The following is a 20,665-nucleotide window of genomic DNA, read 5'->3' as shown; positions in this document are numbered from 1 at the left end:
GTCCTGTAATTTGCAGTCACCAGCAAAGCAAAGGTGCTTGCCACTGGCCCCGAAGAATGCTGCCCACAGAGATTGCGTGATCTCTGTGGTTAGAAGTTTGCCTTTTTCGATGTTCAATTGATTGCAGTACTTTATCATGGGGATTCCTATGGCAATGCTACAGTGACATCAACAAGCTATCTAAGCAGCCAATCACATTGAAGAATTCTCACAGACAGGAAACGAGAAGCTGCTTTTATCCAGGCTTTTAAAAAATGTTAGCGAGCGAAATAAAGATTGGGCTTTCATATGTAAATAAGGTGGAAGCTGAAATATAATGAACAGACTTACATTTTTTTTTTAAATGTGCAATTTTTATCATAATGTGAAAATTTGACACTTCACAAATATAAAAATTAATTTTTCATTGCCAGAACATTTGTTTATCAATCAATATACTGTTAAAACACCAGTTACACCTATTCCAACAAGGCTTAACATTTAATTGGGTATTTAACAGTGATATTCCCGCAGAAAAGCCAAAGTTTTTTGTCAGTTTCACTGGTTACAAATTGCCAGCTATGGGGTGGTAGGTCCACTGTGCAGCCAGTATCGGAGCTGTGAATGACTGACTGCAAGTTCAGGATTTCCACTTTCAGATGCGCTAAATCCTGAAGTTGCAGTCAGTTTCAGATGGGTAACGACAGCGAACATGGTCAATTCCCGACTCTAGCTTTCTCTGTACCACTCGTTCCTCTGGCCCAACATTGTTTGCAAAGCTCTCAACTGCTTCAGTTCTACTCTTTGGATCTCCATCCCTAAATCTTTCCACCGCTCTCTCCACCTTTAAAAACCTCCTGAAAAGCCATCTTTATCTTTGGCTACCCCTCCCAAACTCTTTCAAACACTGCAGATGCTGGAAATCTGAAATATAAATAGTAAATGCTGAAAATGTTCAGGTCAGGCAGTATCTCTGGATACTGGTCGATGACATTTCGTCAGAACCTCCTAAACCCCTCCTTGGCTTGGAATCTATTTTCATTACGCCTATTTCTGAACAGCTTTGGGATCTTTTAACTATAAAGGTATTATCTAAATCCAAGTTACTGTTGATGAACGGTCTCTAACCAGCCTTCCTTTTCAGTTGCTGACACGCAGCATTTTCTGTTTTAATCGGAACGAAAGATGGAGTTTAACATCTCATTAAACAGAAGCTTGAAAACTTGTTCACTGCATTACAGGCCTAGGCCTAATCAACGTGAGCTTGGGCCAGGCTACTGCAGGCGTTGTAATTTGACACATGCGCAGTGCGCTCGGGCCGGGCTCTTGCGGGTGGTGTAAATCCACGCATGCGCAGTGCGCTCGGGCCGGGTTCCTGTGAGTGTTTGAACAGGAAGGCGGACATGTTGATCAGGAAAAGAAAGTTGCAAATGACGGGTAGATGTTCAGGAAGAAAAAAAATTGTTCTGCATTCCCACCGTCTTTGAGAAAGAAGTCGGAGAATTATAACCTTCGTCTTTTAAAGCTCGTAGTGATTTAAAGCTAGCTGCTTATCGGGGATCTGCAAACGGAGTTTTATGTTCAGCGATGTGCACAGAGGATGTTAAATGCGCGCCGTGTTATCCGGTGTGAAGAAATATTTGCAGAAGTTCATTTTCGTGAGCTGAAGCTGTCAAGAGACCAGATGTATGCTTCAGGCCTTTAACCGAGGCCTGGCACAACTGCCTGAAAACTGCGCTTTCTTCAAATTGAACTTTAATTTAAAACAAAATTACCAATTTCTACTGTTTCAATACCGAGTTGACGAATATATATATATATATAAATAAATATATTTTTAAGTACATTTTTTTTTGTAAACGAGCCAGTGCCCTCTTAGACTTTGACGAGGAACTTGGAAAGTTTTTCTTCTATTTATTTTTTTTAATGCGGCAGATAATTCGCAGAAGCTCCATGAAAGTTTTTATGGTTTCAAGTGAAAAAAATCTGTTGGGTGAAACTCTGCTGTGAAGCCGTTTGAATACAATCTGTTCGTTGCTCCGTGAAGAGGTGTCAGTCATAGCGGAAGTGCTTATTTTGTATAGGTTTTGTTTACTTTTTAATTGAGACGAAACTTTATAAAATAACGTGGACACCATGTCGTCTGGAGAAAGTTTGGAGGCTCGGTTTGAAAAAATCGAATCCATGTTAAAGGATCCCAAGTGCGAAGTGAACAGTGAATGTTTGCTGGTAAGTGTGAACTTAATGATGAGACTAATACATTTCTGTTGATGCTCCAAGTAATTTGAGCAGAAGCTTAAACGTGATCTTCAAGTTTCAAAGCAAGATGCTCATTGCTCATTGGTTAGATGTCAAAATTTTGTGTTCACATTATTTTCCACAGACACATTTTGTGTGATCGGTGATCATTTATATTTCTGTTTTGAACTAATCAAATCCACTATTGAATTTATGGTTATCTAAGAATAAACCAGTGTCCAGTATATTGAATGTACTAACCATTACATTATATTGTGAGTGGGTGCTCTTAAAATGCACAATAATACTTTTTACTTATTAGTAGATTAGAAGAATGGAGTTGCTGAGTTATAAAATCAGATAGATTTGAACCAGTAAATTATAATATGATTTGAGTCATCGCCATTGGTATATATGATCAGTACAAAGTATCTTGCATTGGTTGTGATATGTTCCTTTTACATGTGTGAAAGTTTCATGCCACCACATGTGTTGCAGATATAATTAAGGTTATAATTGCACATTGTTTTGTAAATATTTCTGGTACCTCTTGTCAATCAGGAATGAGATTTACCAGATATAAGATATAAATAAAATATAGTTCCTTTTAACTAGAATAGCCTAGAGTACACTTGGATGGAACAAGAGATCAAAATATTTCCAAGACTTTTGCATCTTAAATGAAAAACATTTAAAATTCTTCCAATGTGTGTGATGCTCATTTGTTGTCCATCCATACTGGTGGTGTACCACTGCAGAACATCTGGCGATGGTGCTTTCACAATTTTGTTCGGAAGGGGATTCTAGGATTTTGATCTGATGGCTGTGAAGGAATGGTGATATATGTTCGTCAGGATGGTGTGTGACTTGGCAGTGTTGGTGTTTCCACGACATTTGTTGTACTTATCCTTTTTTCAGTAGGAATTGTTGCAGGGCTGGGAATACTGTTGAGGTAAGTTTGCTGAGGAATTACTGAATTTCTTTTAAAGAGTTTGGTGCTGATTCTATGCAGCAGGTAATGGTGACTCTCAGGAAGGCTCTGGCATCTGTGGTCCAAACTGGACCATCTTGGTGTGAGGGAATGTGTCCTTTGCTGGCAGTGTGAGGTGAATTGGCTGTTTTTCTAGTTAATTACAAAATGCTTACTAACTTATCTACTCTATTTGCCATAATTGCACTAAAAGGTCAGAATTAAACTTTAAAAAAACTTTGGTAGTGAGTGAGTTCTCCAGCCTTCGTCCTAAACCTCTTGCATTTAATTTTGTATTTATGTCTTGTTCCAGACCCTTCAACCACTGGAAATAGTCTGTTTCGATATTCTTTGTCCGATCCCTTCATAATCTTAAACCCTTCTATCAAGTCATTCCTTAATTTCCTCTGCGCATTAATACAAAAATATAGAGTAAGCTTAGTTATTGGTGTATGAAAGCATATTTGTATATGCATTAGGTTACAAATAGCAGAATTCAATTGTAACAGGACAGAACTCAGATGATGCCTGCAACACAGAGACAAATTATACTGGGATGCTAACAGGTAAGTCACAGATTAAAATTGTGTATACTCAAGCAAGCCAGCTTTTCATCAAGTGATAGTTTATGGAGTTAAATGCAGAGTTAACTTGCAAGCTATGCCTTGTGGGTCACATGGGCTCCTAAACCCTGGCAATCTGGCCCTTGAAGCCCAAGTAACTCAGTCATATTTGGAATTCTTTCTTTGCTGGTTTGTTTAATTTGAATTTTAAGGGCTTAGAGATGTGGAAAAAAGTACTCTTCTGTTACATTACGTGAATGATAGATTAATCCTAAATGAAAATACAAATTGCTATTGGTATCAACAACTTGAAATACAGGTACCCTGTATATGCAAATTAATCAGAACATGAATTTAAACATGAATCGTTCCTGAGGCTCTGATATAAACTTATGCAGCCCATAAAAATAAAAAACCTGGACACCTTTGGTATGGTATTCAGGACATCTTGTCACACTACAACTTAGGAGATTGGAATCTGGAAATTTAGAACATAGGAATAGAAGCAGGCCATTCAAGCCCTCGAGCCTGTCCCGCTATTCAGTTAGATCATGGCTGCTTTGTACCTCAACTCAATTTGCCCACCTTTGTTCCATATCTCTTGATATCTTTACCTACCAATAATCCATCACTTTCAGTTTTGAAAATTTCAGTTGAGTAAGTATCCAGAGCCTTTGGGGAGCGAGTTCCAGATTTCCACTATCCTTTGTTGGCCTAGCTGTAATTTTAAGATTATACCTTTTGTTCTGGATTCCTATACCGGAGGAAATGGTTTCTTTCTCTCTCTACCCTGTCGAATCCTTTAATAACAACATAACATAAGAATTAGGAGCAGGAGTATGCCATACGCCCCTCGAGCCTGCTCTGCCATTCAATAAAATCATGGCTGATCTTCGACCTCAACTCCACTTTTCCATCTGATCTCCAAATCCCTTGATTCCACTAGAGTCCAAAAATGTATTTATCTCCACCTTGAATATACTCAAAGACTCAGCATCCACAGCCCTTTGAGGTAGAGAAGTACAAAGATTCACAACCTTCTGAGTGAAGAAATTGCTCCTCATCTCAGTCTTAAATGGCCGACCCCTTATCCTGAGACTGTGCCTCCTAGTTCTAGTCTGTCCAGACAGGGGAAACAACCTCTCAGCATTTATCTTGTCTATCCCCTTCAGCATCTTATATGTTAATGAGATCACCTCTCATTCTTCTAAAGTCCAAAGAGTATTGGCCCAATTTACTCCAATCTCTCCTCGTAGGACAATCCTCTCATTTCAGGGATCAGTCGAGTGAACCTTCATTGCATTGCCTCTAAGGCAAGTATATCCTTCCTCAGATAAGGACCACCAAAACTGTGCACAGTACTCCAGGTGTGGTCTCCCCAAAGCCCTGTACAATTGTAGCAAAGCTATGAGGGGCCTAGATAGAGTGGATAGGAAGGACCTGTTTCCCTTAGCAGAGTGGTCAATACCATGGGCATAGATTTAAAGTCATTGGTAGAAGGATTAGAGGGAAGTTGAGAATTTCTTCTCAGCCAGAGGGCGGTGGGGGTCTGGAACACCTAAAGAGTGGTAGAGGCAGAAACCCTCATCACATTTAAAAAGTACTTGGATATGCACTGTAAGTGCTGTAACCTACAGGGCTACAGACCAAGAGTTGGAAAGTGGGATTAGGCTGGAGAGTTCTTTTTTGACCAGCATAGACACAATGGGCTAATATAGCCTCCTTTTGTGCCATAAATTTCTATGATTCTATGATTCTTTACTCTTGTGTGCCAACATCCTTGCAATAAAGGCTAACATGCCATTTGCTTTTCTAATTGCTTGCTGTACCGGCATGCTAACTTGCTGCATTTCAAATATGTTTCCTGTAGTGTCAGCCATGGCTCAGTTGGGAGCACCCTCTCCCAGAAGGTTGTGGGTTCAAGTCCCACTCCAGACAGTTGAGCACAAAAATTTAGGCTGACACTCCAGTGCAGTGCTGAGGGAGTGTTGCACTTTGAGGTGCTGTCTTTCGGATGAGATGTTAAACCAAGGCCCCATCTGCTGTCTTGGGTGGATATAAAAGATCCCATGGTACTTTTTCGAAGAGCAGGGAAGTTATCCCCGGTGTCCTGGCCAATATTTATCCCTCAATTAACATAATTAAGACAGATTATCTGGTCATTATTACATTGCTGTTTGTGGAAGCTTGTTGTGCGCAATTTGGCTGCCACGTTTCCTACATTACAACAGTGACAACACTTCAAAAAGTACTTTATTCACTGTAAAGCGCTTTGGGACATCCGGTGGTCGTGAAAGGTGCTATATAAATACAAGTATTTCTTAGGAGGTCACCAAAATCTTTCAGAACACCCAACATTTAATAGTTTCTCATCATTTAAAAAATATTCAGTTTTTCTAGTCTTCCTACGAGTGAATAACCTCACATTTCCCCAGATTATACTCCATCTGCCACTCACTTAACCTGTCTATATCCATTTGCAGGCTCTTTGCGACATCATCACAGCTTACTTTTCCATCTAGCTTTGTATTGTCAGTAAACTTGCATATATTACATTCAGTCCTTGATCTAAATCATGAATATAGATTATAAATAGCTGAGGGCAAGCACTGATCATTGCAGCCCATTAGTTATAGCCTGCCAACCTGAAAATGACCATTTATCCTGACTCTTCTGTCTGTCAACCAATCCTCTATCCATGCTTATATATTTCCCCCAATCCCATGAGCCTTTTTCTTGCGTAACAACCTTTTATGTGGCACCTTATCGAATGCCTATTGGAAATTCAAATATATTACATTCACTGGTTCCCCTTTATCTACCCTGCTAGTTACATCCTCAAAAGAAACTCTCATAAATTTGTTAAACAGAACTTCCCTTTCATAAAACCAGGTTGACACTGCCTTCGAAATGCTCTGTTACCACTTAATAATGAATTCCAGCATTTTTCCGACAACTTATGTCAGGCTAACTGGCCTGTAGTTCCCTGTTTTCTCTCTTCCCTCCTTTCTTGAATAGCGGGGTCACATTTTCTACCTTCCAATCTACTGGGACCATTTTAGAATCTGGGCAATTCTGGAAGATCCACTAACTCTGCAGCCACCTCTTTTCGAACCCTAGAATGTAGGCCATCAGGTCTAGGGGATTTGTCGGCTTGCCCGCGGGGGACTAACCTTGCCAATCTCCCCGTCCAACTCATCTCTCAAAGCGCTGACCCTGTGTATGCTGGCAGTGGATCAGCCATCACCGACCCTCTCTGGATCTCCTTGCAGAATGTCCATTCACTTGCGAACAAGGCCCTTGCCATCCATGAGCTTATTGTGAATGATTGCATCAACATAATGGCCCTGACATAAACTTGGCTCAGGGGTGATGACCCCTTTCCTTTTAACAAAGCTTCCCCATCTGGCTATACCTTCCATCACTTGCCCCGCCCAGACCGCCGTAGTGGCGGTGTGGCTCTCATCATCAAATCATACCTTGTTCTGTCCTCCTCCTCCTCCGGCACTTTCTCCTCCTTTGAACATCTTACCTTATTCCACCCCTCTCACCTCTCATTTAAAATTCTAGTTCTCTACCCATAAAAGTTTAGTCTTTATCCGAGATATCTTCAATGCTTTCCTTCCTCAGCCTCTACAACGAGCTACATCTCAGCCTCGGTGATTTCAACCTCTCAATTCATCATGCTCTCTCTCCTTTGAGTTCACTACCCTCCTGTCCTCTCTTAATCTCTCCCTCCATGTGAATTCCTCAACCCATATTCACGGCCACCCCCTTGACCTTGCCATGTCTTGTAGCCTCGCTATTCTTACCTTGTCAATTACAGAAAAGGCCATCTCTGACCGTTTTCTTGTATTGCTCGCCACCCACATCTGCCTTCCTCCACCCAACCCTACTTTCTTCTGCATCCGCTCCTGGAAAAAAAACTCTCCAAACTCTCTTACAATTGCACTTATTAACTCCAAACTGTCCAGCCTTTGGCCCTCCCTTCAACATGATAATTCTGCAGCCACTGATCTGCTCAACCACACCCTCACCACTACCTTTGATGCCCTAGTCCCTATTAAAAGCATTACTCTCTCACCCTGGCTGTTCTCCCTGGTACAGCCCTCAGTTTTGCTCCCTCAAGTCCAAGGGGCGCAGACTTGAACGGATGTGACGGACAACTGATTTAGTTATTCACCGTCAGATCTGGCTGCACCACATAAAGCATTATCAGGTCCTACTCTTGTCTTCAAAAACTGCTCACTATTCCAGAATCATCTCCCATCTCCACCATATTCACCTCCAACAACAAGTGTGAAGAGCTCATGGACTACTTTATCTCAAAGATTGAGACCATCCGATCATCTGCCTCTTCCAGTTCCCTTCCTTCCCCTAGCTCATGGGGGAAAAGTTCCTCTGAGGTTCCCCCTTGCTTAGTTCTAAACTTGCATCTTTCTCTAGTTTCTCTCTGATCTCCCCTCTTGACCTCTCCATGCTCATATTGTCCATGAGATATTCCCACTAAACTGCTGACCACCCAACTTCCTTTTCTGGCTCCCGTGTTAGCCGACGTTGTTAACGGTTCTCTCTCCTCGGATACTGTCTCACTCTCCTTCGAATCTGCGGTCATCATGCCTCTGCTCAAAAAAACAATCCTTGACCTCACTGTGCTTGCTAGCTACTGCCCCATCTCCAACCTCCCTTTCCTCTCCAAAGACCTTGAACATGTTGTCGCCTCCCAAATCCGTGCCCATCTTTCCCTGAACTCCATGTTTGAATCCTTTCAGTCTGGCTTCCGTCCCTGCCACAGTACCGAAACAGCTCTCATCAAAGTCACAAATTACATCTTTTGTGACCTTGATAAAGATAAACTATCCCTCCTCGTCCTCCTTGACCTGTCTGCAGCCTTTGACACAGTTGACCACTGCATCTTCCTCCAATACCTCTGCACCGTCGTTCTATCTATCTAATCATAAGCAGAAAATCTCCTGCAATGGCTTCTCTTCCCACTCCCGCATCGTTAACTCTGGTGTCTCCCCTATTTCTCATCTATATGTTGCCCCTTGGCAATATCATCCGAAATCATGGAGTCAGTTTCCACATGTATGCTGACGACACCCAGCTCTACCTCTTCCCCACTTCTTTCGGCCCCTGCTTGTCCGACATCCGGTACTGGATGAGCAGAAATTTTCTCCAATTAAATATTGGGAAGACCGAAGCCATTGTCTTTGGTTCCCGCCACAAACTGCGTTCCCTAGCCACTGACTCCATCCCTCTCCCTAGCATCTGTCTGAGGCTAAACCTGACTGTTCGCAACCTAGGCATCATATTTGACCCTGAAATGATCTTCTGGCCACATATCTGCGGCATAAGTAAAACCACCTATTTCCACCTCCGTAACATTGCCCGCCTCTGCCTCAGCTCATCTGCTGCTGAAACCTTCATCATGCCTTTGTTACCTCTAGACTTGACTACTCCAGCGCACTCCTAGCTGGCCTCCCACATTCTACCCTACGTAAACTTGAAGTCATTCAAAACTCGACAGCCCGTATCCTAACTCGCACCAAGTCCCGATCACCCATCACCCCTGTGCTTGCTGACCTACAATGGCTCCTGGTTAAGCAGCATCTCAATTTCAAAATTCTTATCCTTGTTTTCAAATCCCTCCATGGCCTCTCCCCTCCCTATCTCTGTAATCTCTTTCAGCCTCACAACCCCACGAGATGCCTGCGTTCCTCAAATTCTACCCTCTTGAGCATCCCTGATCATAACTGCCTTCAGCTGCCTGAGCCCTAAGTTCTGGAACTCCCTCCCTAAACCTCTCTGGCTCTCTTTCCTCCCTCAGGATGCTCCTTAAAACCTCCCTCTTTGACCAAGTTTGCTGTAATATCTTCTTGTGTGGCTCGGTGTCAAATTTATTTGTTTTGTCTTGTAATACTGCTGTGAAGTGCTTTGGGACGTTTTACTACATTAAAGGCGCTACATAAATAAAAGTTGTTGTTGTTTTAGTCCCATTAGTTTCTCGAACTTTTTTCACTACTGATATTAATTACTTTAAGTTCCTCACTCTCATTAGCCCCGAGGTTCCTCACTATTTCTGGTATGCTATTTGTGTCTTCTACTGTGAAGTCAGATACAAAGTATTTTGTTTAAAGTCTCCGCCATTTCCTTATTTCCTATTATAATTTTGTCTGCCTATAAGGGGCCAACGCTTACTTTTGCTACTCTCTTCCTTTTTACATACTTATCGAAGCTGTTACAATCTGTTTTATATTGCTTCCTAGTTTACTCTTGTGTTCTATTTTCTCCCTTTTTTGACAATTATTTTGGTCATCCTTTGCTGGTTCCTATAGCTCTCCCAATCCTCAGACTCACTACTATTCTTCGCAACATTATAAGCCTCCTCTTTTGATCTAATGGTATCCTTAACTTCTTTAGTTAGCCACGGATTGATCACTTTTCCTGTGGAACTTTTATTTCTCAATGGAATGTATATTCGTTGAGAATATTGGAATATTTCTTTAAATATTTGCCACTGATTATCTACCATCATACCTTTTAATCTAATTTCCCAATCTATCTTGGCCAACTCGTCCCTCATACCGATGTAAATTATTTTATTTCAGTTTAAGATTCTAATTTAGGATTTAAGTATTTCACTCTCAAACTCCGTGAAATTTTATCATATCTTTCTACCCCAAAGGATCCTTTACTATGACATTACTAGTTAACCCTGTCTCATTACACAATACAAGATCTAAAATAGCCTGTTCCCTGGTTGGGTTCTAGGAAACTGTCTCAAATGCATTCCATGAACTCATCCTCCAGGCTACCTTTGCCAATTTGATTTGCCCAGTCTAGATGAAGATTAAAGTCCTCCATGATTATTGCATTACCTTTGTTACAAACTCTTATTATTTGTTGATTAATATTCTGGCCAACGGTATAGCTATTGTTAGGGGTCCATACACTACTCCCACCAGTGTTTTCTGCCCCTTGTTCATTCTTATCTCCATCTATACTGATTCTACTTCCTGATCTTCCGAGCCAAGATACTTTCTCACTATTGTCCTTATGTCATCCTTCATTATCAGGGCTAACTCCCTTCTTTTCCATTCTGCCTGTCTTTTTGCACTGACTAGTACCCTGGAAATTTAGTTCCTAACCTTGGTCACCTTGCAACCATTTCAAATAATCATTTTAAATACCTTGTTTGGATCACCCCCTCAATTATCTAAACTCAATGGTGTACAAGTGAAGTTTATGCAACCTGTCTTCGTATGGTACCATGCCAATATATCCTTCCTGAGGTTTGGTGCCCAAAATTGAACACAGTATCCAGATGGGGTCTGACTAAAGCTCTGCATAACTGAAACATGACTTCCTCACTTCTAAATTCCAATCCCTTTGCGTTAAAGGTCATTCCATTATCCTTTTTGTACCTGTGCACTAGATTGTGATTTTGTAATTTGTGTTTGTTCCTGTTTTGCTCCGATACAGCTCCTAGTCTCTCACCATTAAGAAAATATTCTGATTCGTTTTTCTCCAATTCAAAGTGGGTGACCTCACACTTCTGCACATTGAACTCCATCTGCCATAGTTTTATTCACTCACTTGGGCTATTTTTGATCCTTTGAAAGCTCCTGTACCCACTACCCTCCCCCTCACCCCCCCCCTCCCCGCCACACACAACTTAATGTGCCGTCTAATTTAGTGCCATCTGCAAACGTGGATGTGCAAGTCTCTATTCCTTCATGTGTGAGCCATGGCTCAGTTGGTAGCACTCTTGCCTTTGAGTAAGAAGGTTGTGGGTTCAAGCCCCACTCCAAAACCTTGAGCACAAAAATCTAGGCAAACATAGAAACATAGAAAATAGGTGCAGGAGTAGACCATTCGGCCCTTTGAGCCTGCATTACCATTCAATATGATAATGGCTGATCATGCAACTTCAGTACCCCATTCCTGCTTTCTCTCCATACCACTTGATCCCTTTAGCCGTAAGGGCCATATCTAACTCACTTTTGAATATATCTAACAAACAGGCCTCAACAACTTTCTGTCGTAGAGAATTCCACAGGTTCACCTCTCTCGGTAAAAAAGTTTCTCCTCATCTCAGTCCAATATGGCTTACCCCTTATCTTTAAACTGTGACCCCTGGTTCTGGACTTCCTCAACATCGGGAACATTCTTTCTGCATCTAACCTGTCCAATCCTGTCAGAATTTTATATGTTTTTATGAGATCCCCTCTCTTCTAAATTCCAGTGAATATAAGCCGTGTCGATCCAGTCTTTCTTCATATGTCAGTCCTGCCATCCTGGGAATTAGTCTGGTGAACCTTTGCTGCACTCCCTCACTAGCAAGAATGTCCTTCCTCAGATTAGGAGATCAAAACTGTACACAATATTCATGGTGTGGCTGCACCAAGGCCCTGTACAACTGCAGTAAGACCTCCCTGCTCCTATACTCTCATCCTCTCGCTATGAAAACCAATATGCCATTTGCTGCCTTCACTGCCTCCTGTACCTGCATGCCAACCTTCAATGACTGATGAACCATGAAAACTAGGTCTTGTTGCACCTCCTCTTTTCCTAATCTGTCACCATTCAGATAATATTCTGCCTTCCTGTTTTTGCCACCAAAGTGGATAACCTCACATTTATCTACATTTTGCTGCATCTGTCATGCTTTTGCCCACTCACCTAACCTGTCCAAGTCAGCCTGCAGCCTCTTGGCATCCTCCTCACAGCTCACACTGCCACCCAGCTTAGTGTCATCTGCAAACTTGGAGATATTACATTCAATTCCTTCATCTAAATCATTAATGTATATTGTAAATAGCTGGGGTCCCAGCATGAACCTTGCTGTACCCCACTAGTCACTGCCTGCCATTCTGAAAAGGACCTGTTTATTACAACTCTTTACTTCCTGTCTGCCAACCAGTTCTCTATCCACGTCAATACATTACCCCCAATACCATGTGCTTTAATTTTGCACACTAATCTCTTGTGTGGGACCTTGTCAAAAGCCTTTTGAAAGTCCAAATACACCACATCCACTGGTTCTCCCTTGTCCACTCTACGAGTTACATCCTGAAAAAATTCTAGAAGATTTGTCAAGCATGATTTCCCTTTCATAAATCCATGCTGATTTGGACAGATCCTGTCAATGCTTTCCAAATGCCCTGTTATTACATCTTTAATAATTGATTCCAACATTTTCCCCACTACTGATGTCAGGCTAACCGGTCTATAATTCCCTGTTTTCTCGCTCCCTCCTTTTTTATAAAGTGGGGTTACATTAGCTACCCTCCAATCCATAGGAACTGATCCAGAATCTATAGAATGTTGGAAAACGATCACCAATGCATCCACTATTTTTAGGGCCACTTCCTTAAGTACTCTGGGATGCAGACTATCAGGCCCTGGGGATTTATCAGCCTTCAATCCCATCAATTTCCCTAACACAATTTCCTGACTAATAAGGATTTCCTTCAGTTCCTCCTTCTCGCTAGACCCTCGGTCCTCTAGTATTTCCGGAAGGTTATTTGTGTTTTCCTTAGTGAAGACAGAACCAAAGTATTTGTTCAATTGGTCTGCCATTTCTTTGTTCCCCATTATAAATTTACCTGATTCTGACTGCAAGGGACCTACATTTGTCTTCATTAATAGTTTTCTCTTCACATATCTATAGAAGCTTTTGCAGTCAGTTTTTATGTTCCCTGCAAGCTTACTCTCATACTCTATTTTCCCCCTCCTAATTAAACCCTTTGTCCTCCTCTGCTGAATTCTAAATTTCTCCCAGTCCTCAGGTTTGCTGCTTTTTCTGGCCAATTTATATGCCTCTTCCTTGGATTTAACACTATCCCTAATTTCCCTTGTTAGCCACGGTTGAACCACCTTCCCTGTTTTATTTTTACGCCAGACAGGAATGTACAATTATTGAAGTTCATCCATGTGATCTTTAAATGTCTGCCATTGACTATCCACCGTCAACCCTTTAAGTATCATTCGCCAGTCTATCCTAGCCAATTCACGTCTCATGCCATCGAAGTTAACTTTTTCTTTAAGTTCAGGACCCTAGTCTCTGAGTTAACTGTGTCACTCTCGATCTTAATGAAGAATTCTACCATATTATGGTCACTCTTCCCCAAGGGACCTCGCACAACAAGATTGCTAATTAATCCTCTCTCATTACACAACACCTAGTCTAGGATGGCCTGCTTTCTAGTTGGTTCCTTGACATATTGGTCTAGAAAACCGTCCCTTATACACCAGGAAATCCTCCTCCACCGTATTGCTATCAGTATGGTTAGCGCAATCTATGTGTAGATTAAAGTCACCCATGATAACTGCTATACCTTTATTGCACGCATCACTAATTTCCTGTTTGATTCTATCCTCAAACTCACGACTACTGTTTGTAGCCTGTACTCAACTCCCACGAGCATTTTCTGTCCTTTGGTGTTCCACAGCTCTACCCATACAGATTCCACATCATCCAAGCTAATGTCCTTCCTTACTATTGCGTTAATCTCCTCTTTAACCAGTGACGCTACCCCACCTCCTTTTCCTTTCTGTCTATCCTTCCTAAATATTGAATACCCCTGGATGTCGAGTACCCAGCCCTGGTCACATTGGAGCCATGTCTCCGTTTCCCAATTACATCATATCCGTTAATGGCTATCTGCGCAGTTAATGCATCCATCTTATTACGAATGCTCCTCGCATTGAGACACAGAGCCTTCAGGCTTGTTTTTTTTAACACTCTTTGTCCTTTTAGAATTATGTTGTAATGTGGCCCTTTTTGATTTTTGCCCTTGATTTCTCTGCCCTCCACTTTTCCTGATCTCCTTTCTACCTTTTGGTTCTGCCCCCATTTTACTTCCCTCTGTCTCCCTGCATAGATTCCCATCCCCCTGTCATATTAGTTTAAACCCTCTCCAACAGCACGAGCAAACACTCCCCCCATGACATTGGTTCTGGTCCTGCCCAGGTGCCAACAAGTTCCAATGTCCCAGGAATTTGAATCCCTCCTCCTTCCACCATTCCTCAAGCCACGTATTCATCTTAACTAACCTGTTATTTCTACTCTGACTAGCATGTGGCACTGATAGCAATCCTGAGATTACTACCTTTGAGGTCCTACTTTTTAGTTTAACTCCTAGCTCCCTAAATTCAGCTTATACGACCTCATCCCGTTTTTTACCGATATCGCTGGTACCTATGTGCACCACGACAATTGGTTGTTCACCCTGCCCCTCCAGAATGCCCTGCAGCTGCTCCGAGACATCCTTGACCCTTGCACCAGGGAGGCAACATACCATCCTGTAGTCTTGATTGTGGCCGCAGAAACACCTATCTATTCCCCTTCCAATAGAATCTCCTACCACTATAACTCTCCCACTCTTTTTCTTGCCCTCCTGTGCAGCAGAGCCACCCATGGTGCCATGAACTTAGCTGCTGCTGCCTTCCCCTGATGAGCCATCTCCCCCAACAGTATCCAAAGTGGTATATCTGTTTTGGAGGGAGATGACAGCAGGGGAGACCTGCATTACCTTCCTACTCCTACTCTGCCTGATGGTCACCCATTCCCGATCTGCCTTTGAACCTTTACCTGTGGTGTGACCAACTCATTAAACTTGCTATTCACGACATCCTCAGCATCACGGATGCACCAGAGTGAATCCATGCGCAGCTCCAGTGCCGCAATGTGGTCTGACAGGAGCTGCAGCTGGATACACTTCCCGCACACATAGTAGTCAGGGATACTCCATAGCACTGCTGAGGGAGTGCTGCACTGCTTGAGGTGCCTGTCTTTCGGATCAGACGTTAAAACGAGGCCCTGTCTGCGCTCTCACATGGACGTAAAAGATCCAATGGCACTATTTTGAAGAAGAGCAGGGGAGTTATCCCCGGTGTCCTGGCCAATATTAATCCCTCAATCAACATCACTAAAAACAGATTATCTGGTCATTATCACATGTTTGTAGAAGCTTGCTGTGTGCAAATTGGCTATCACGTTTCCTGCATTAGAACAGTGACTACACTTCAAAAAGTACCTAATTGGCTGTAAAGTGCTTTGGGATGTCCTGAGGTAGTGAAAGGCGCTATATAAATGTAAGTCTTCCTTTCTTTCATCCAAGTTATTAATATATATGGTGAAAAGCTGAGCCCTCAGTACAGATCCCTGAAGATCAGCGCTTTTCACATCCTGCCAATCAGAGAACAAACCCTTTATCCCTACTCTCTGTCTCCTGCCTCCGAACTAACTACGAAATCATGTCACGTGGTTACCTCCAATGCTATGAATAGCCACTTTTGCTAACTTGTGCGCAACTATATCAACCACCTTCTGGAAGTCCACATAGACAACATCCATAGACATTCCCTTGCTGGTGACCTTCAAAAACTAGGTTTATCAGACATAACATAGCTTTCACAAATCCATGCTGACTCTAATCAACAGTTACATGTCCAAGTGCTCAGTCACTCTGCTGATAGATTCTAGTAAGTTCCCCACAATTGATGTTAAACGAAGGTCTGTAGTTACCTGGTTTCTGTTTCCTTCCTTTCTTTAATAATGGAGTGACATTTACATTTTGCAAATCCAAAAGACACAATTCCTGAATCTAGAGAACGTTGGAAAATTATAACTAATGCATCTGCAATTTCTTCATCTATTTCTTTTAATACCGTAGGGTAGAAACCATCAAGTCTTGCAGATTTGTCTATTTTAAGTCCTATTTTATTTATTACCTTTTTTATTTTACCTATATTAAATCCACCAAGTTCCACCTCTTGATTTACCCTAACATAAAAGAGAATCCAAAATCTTCTCGAGACATATAAATAGTAAGATGAGGGGTGGGGCCAATTAGGGACCAAAATGGAGACCTATGCATGGAGGCAGTAGGCATGACTGAGGTACTCCATCTGTCTTTACCAAGGAAGAAGATGCTGCCAAAGTCATAGTGAAATAGGAGGTAGTTGAGATAATGGATGGCATAAAAATTGATAGTCACTAGACAGGCTGGCCATACTTAAAGTAGATAAGTCACCAGGACCGGATGGGATACATCCTAGGATGCTGAGGAAAATAAAGGTGGAAATTGCAGAGATACTGGACATAACCTTCCAATCCTCCTTAGATTGCGGGGGTAGTGCCAGAGGACTGGAGAATTGCAAATGTTACACCCTTGTTCAAAAAAGAAGACAAGGATAAACCCAGAAACTACAGGTCAGTCAGTTTAACCTCTAGTGGAAAACTTTCAGAAACTATAATCCAAGACAAAATTAAGTCACTTGGACAAGTGTGGATTAATTAAGGAAAACCAGCATGGATTTGTTAAAGGCAAATCGTGTTTAACTAACTTGCTTAAGTTTTTTGGTGAGGTAACAGAGAGGCTTGATGAGGCAATGCGGTTAATGTGGTGTACATGGACTTGAAAAAGACGTTTGATATAGTGCCACATAATAAGCTTGCCAGCAAAGTTGAAGCCCGTTGAATAAAAGGGACTGTGGCAGCATGGATGAAAAATTGGCTAAGTGACAGGAAACATAGTAGTGGTGAACGGTTGTTTATCGGACCGGAGGAAGGTATACAGTGGTGTTTCCCAGGGCTCGGTATTAGGACCACTGCTTTTCTTGATGTATATTAATGACTTGGACTTGGATGCACAACTTGAAAACTTGCAGATGACACGAAGTATAGTGAACAGCGAGGAGGATAATGATAGACTTCAAGTGGACATAGACAGGCTGGTGGAATGGTCGGACAGGTGGCAGATGAAATTTAATGCAGATAAGAGACCTAGGGGGTACAAATCGTTGAAGGTGGCAAGGCAGAAAGTAGTTAAAAAAGCAAAAGGGATCTTGGGCTTCATAACTCAAGGCATAGAGTACAAACGCAAGAAAGTTATGTTGAACCTTTATAAAACACTGGTTTGGCCTCAACTGGAATATTATGTCCAATTCTGGGCACCACATTTTAAGGAGGATGTGAAGTCCTTAGAGAGGATGCAGAATAGATTTACAAAAGTGGTTCCAGGGATGAAGGACTTCAGTTACGTGGACAGACTGGAGACTGGCTTGTTCTCCTTTAGAGCAGAGAAGCTTGAGAGGAGATTTAATAGAGGTGTTCAAAATCATGAGGTGTCTAGACAGAGTAGGTAGAGACAAATGTTCCCATTGGTGGAGGACGCAGATTTAAGGTGATTGGCAGAAGAACCAAAGACAGGAGGAAAATTATATTTACGCAGCGAATGGTTAGGATCTGGTATACACTGCCTGAAAGGGTGGTGGGGGAAGATTCAAAAGGGAATTGGATAAGTACCTGAAGGAAAAAGAATTGCAGGACTGCGGGGGAGCGGGACTAGCTGAAGTGATTTTGCAGAGAGCCGGCATGGGCTTGACGGGCCAAATTACCTCCTCCTGTGCTGCAACCATTCTATGGTTCTATGATCCGATTTGTTTTTAGGTTTCCTTGTGATGCTGGTATTTTGTCCCCTTCCACTGAAAACAGATACAAAGTAGGCATTTAACAAATCTGACATTTCCTAATATTCATTATAGTCCCGCATCTGTGTTTATTGGTCCCTCATTCCCCATTACTATTCTCTTTCTCTTACTATATTGATAAGAACTTTTGCTTTAGCTTTGATATCCATTGTAAGTTATTTTTTTTCATATTCGCTTTTTGCACATCTTATTACTTTCTTTGTATCCCTTTGTTGCTTTTTCTAGCTTTCCCAGTCTGCTGAATTTCCACTTTTCATTGCATTTATGTAAGCCATTTCTTTTAGCATGCTACTTACCTCATTTGTTGACCATGGTGGCTGACCATGGTCACTGAACTACATAAGTGGAACCTTTGCCTTTTAGGGATCTGTACGGGCTTATCCAGATAAGAGTTCAGTACAGGAATGCACGAAGCATAAAAAATAAAACAAGTGAGTTTGGAGCAGAAATTCAGCTCAACAGGTTATATAATAGCCATTGCAAAGACATGCCTACAAGCTGAGCATGATTGGGATCTAAATATTCCAGGCTATAGGATCTTTAGCAAGGACAGGGAAATTCAGAAAGCAGAGAGAGTAGCAATATTGATAAAAGACACAATTACTATAGTAGCAAGAAGGGATTTATTTCAGTAAGGGTGATTGGGCAGTGGAAATGGTATGGGTAGAATTAACGAACAGCAAAGGATGCAAGACTCTTGTTGATGACCTCCTGATAGCAGTGATGTAGTGGGCGAATGTATAAATAAGGGGATCATGGAAGCATGTAGCAACAACAAAGTGGTTTATAATGAGAGATTTTGAATTTGACATAGACTGGGAGAAGCATAGCACAAGTAGTAAAGGCAGTGAATTTCTAGAATTCAGGACAGTTTTCGAGAACAGTAGTTTTAGAACCAATAAGGGAACAGTCCATACTGGATTTAATGATTAACTAACCTGAATTAGTTCACAGTCTGATAGTAAGGGAGCCTCATACAAATAATGACCATAATATGATTGAATTTGATAATAGGTTTGAGAGGGAGAAGGTATTCAGTATGCTACAAACTTAAAGTAGGTTCTTCAGGTATCTGATTTAAGAAAGAAAGACTTGTATTTATTTATATAGTGGCTTTCACAACCTCAGGATGTTCCAAAGCACTTTACAGCCAATGCAGTACTTTTGAAGCGTAGTTACTGTTATGTAGGAAACGCAGCAGCCGTTTTGCACACAACAAGCTCCCATAAACAACAATGTGATAATGTGACCAGGTTATCTGTTTGTTTAGTGATGTTGGTTGTCGGATAAATATTGGCCAGAACACAGAGTACGCCTCTGCACTGGATCGCAATAATGTTGTGGGATCTTTTACATCCACCTGTGAGGGCAGACGGGCCCTCCGTTTAATGTCTCACCTAGCATTATCTGGTACGAGGTGGGACAGGTGCCTCCAATAAGATGTGTATGAGGATTACACACACATTGGGATAGAAATTACGGTCGGAGGCTTCCCACAAGCACATGCGGTTCGCAAGCTCTCTTGGGACCACATGGGCTTGCCCAACTAGTAAAATAAGGGAATCCCCTTCGTACTTACAGGGTTTCCGTTTGTATGAATGGGGATCAGTAAAAATTATTTCATGTGTTCGTGTATTTTTTATTATTAAATTACATATTTAAAATGAATTAAATTGCCATTTAATTAAATATTTAAACAAACATTAAATTTTTTGAACAAAAAAAAATTATGTTTTAACGGGGCTAAAAATAAACTTACCTTATTGGACAGGGTTTATAATGTATAAATGAGTGCTAACATTTTATTTTTCTATTTTTTAAAACTCTTTTACCAGCCGTAATAATTTCAAAGGCATTCGCTGGGCAGAAGTTCGCCCACAAATGGTCTATACTTTCAAATTTGGACTTGAGGATTCTTGACAGATTGCAAGTTCCAGGTTTCAACCCGGAACTTGTGGGGCCCCTACAGGTGCATGCAAACCTTGTACGCGCCCAAAGGAGCCGCAAATTCAACTCCAATGTGTTCACTATGGTGCTGTATTATAAACTGAAATCTATTGATCCCTACTGCTGCCCACCCCTGCCAACCAAATACAATTTTGGAATGATTCAAAGTTGAATATCATTTGAAAGCACTCTGGATACAACGCACGTGGTCATTTTCCAGTATATTATTTCATGGAATCGTAGAATCATGGAAATTTGCAGCACGGAAGGAGGCCATTTCAGTGTGTCCGCGCTGACTGACTAAGAGCAATCCCGCCTAATCCCACTTTCCAGCTCTTGGTCCGTAGCCCTGTAGGTTTAAGTGCACATCCAAGTATTTTTCAAATGTGGTGATGTTTTCTGCCTCTACCACCCTTTCAGGCAGTGAGTTCCAGACCCCCACCACCCTTCATATCTCCTCTACACC

The 20,665-nt window shown here is 41.7% G+C and overlaps 1 protein-coding gene across 2 annotated transcripts in view; it reads left to right on the top strand.

Annotated features, from left to right (window-relative positions):
• Nucleotides 1-1,361: 1,361 nt before the first annotated feature.
• Nucleotides 1,362-20,665, top strand: part of rock1 (Rho-associated, coiled-coil containing protein kinase 1) — a 324,482-nt gene continuing 305,178 nt past the window's right edge. For both annotated transcript variants that reach the window (XM_070892926.1, XM_070892939.1), the window contains exon 1: nucleotides 1,362-2,208. In XM_070892926.1, coding sequence (XP_070749027.1) covers nucleotides 2,116-2,208 — 93 coding nt within the window. In that variant the 5' untranslated portion in view covers nucleotides 1,362-2,115. The remainder of the gene's footprint in view (nucleotides 2,209-20,665) is intronic.

This window comes from Pristiophorus japonicus, chromosome 1 (assembly GCF_044704955.1).
Source record: "Pristiophorus japonicus isolate sPriJap1 chromosome 1, sPriJap1.hap1, whole genome shotgun sequence".
NCBI lineage: Eukaryota > Metazoa > Chordata > Chondrichthyes > Pristiophoridae > Pristiophorus > Pristiophorus japonicus.
This window is presented reverse-complemented; position numbering and strand designations above follow the sequence as displayed.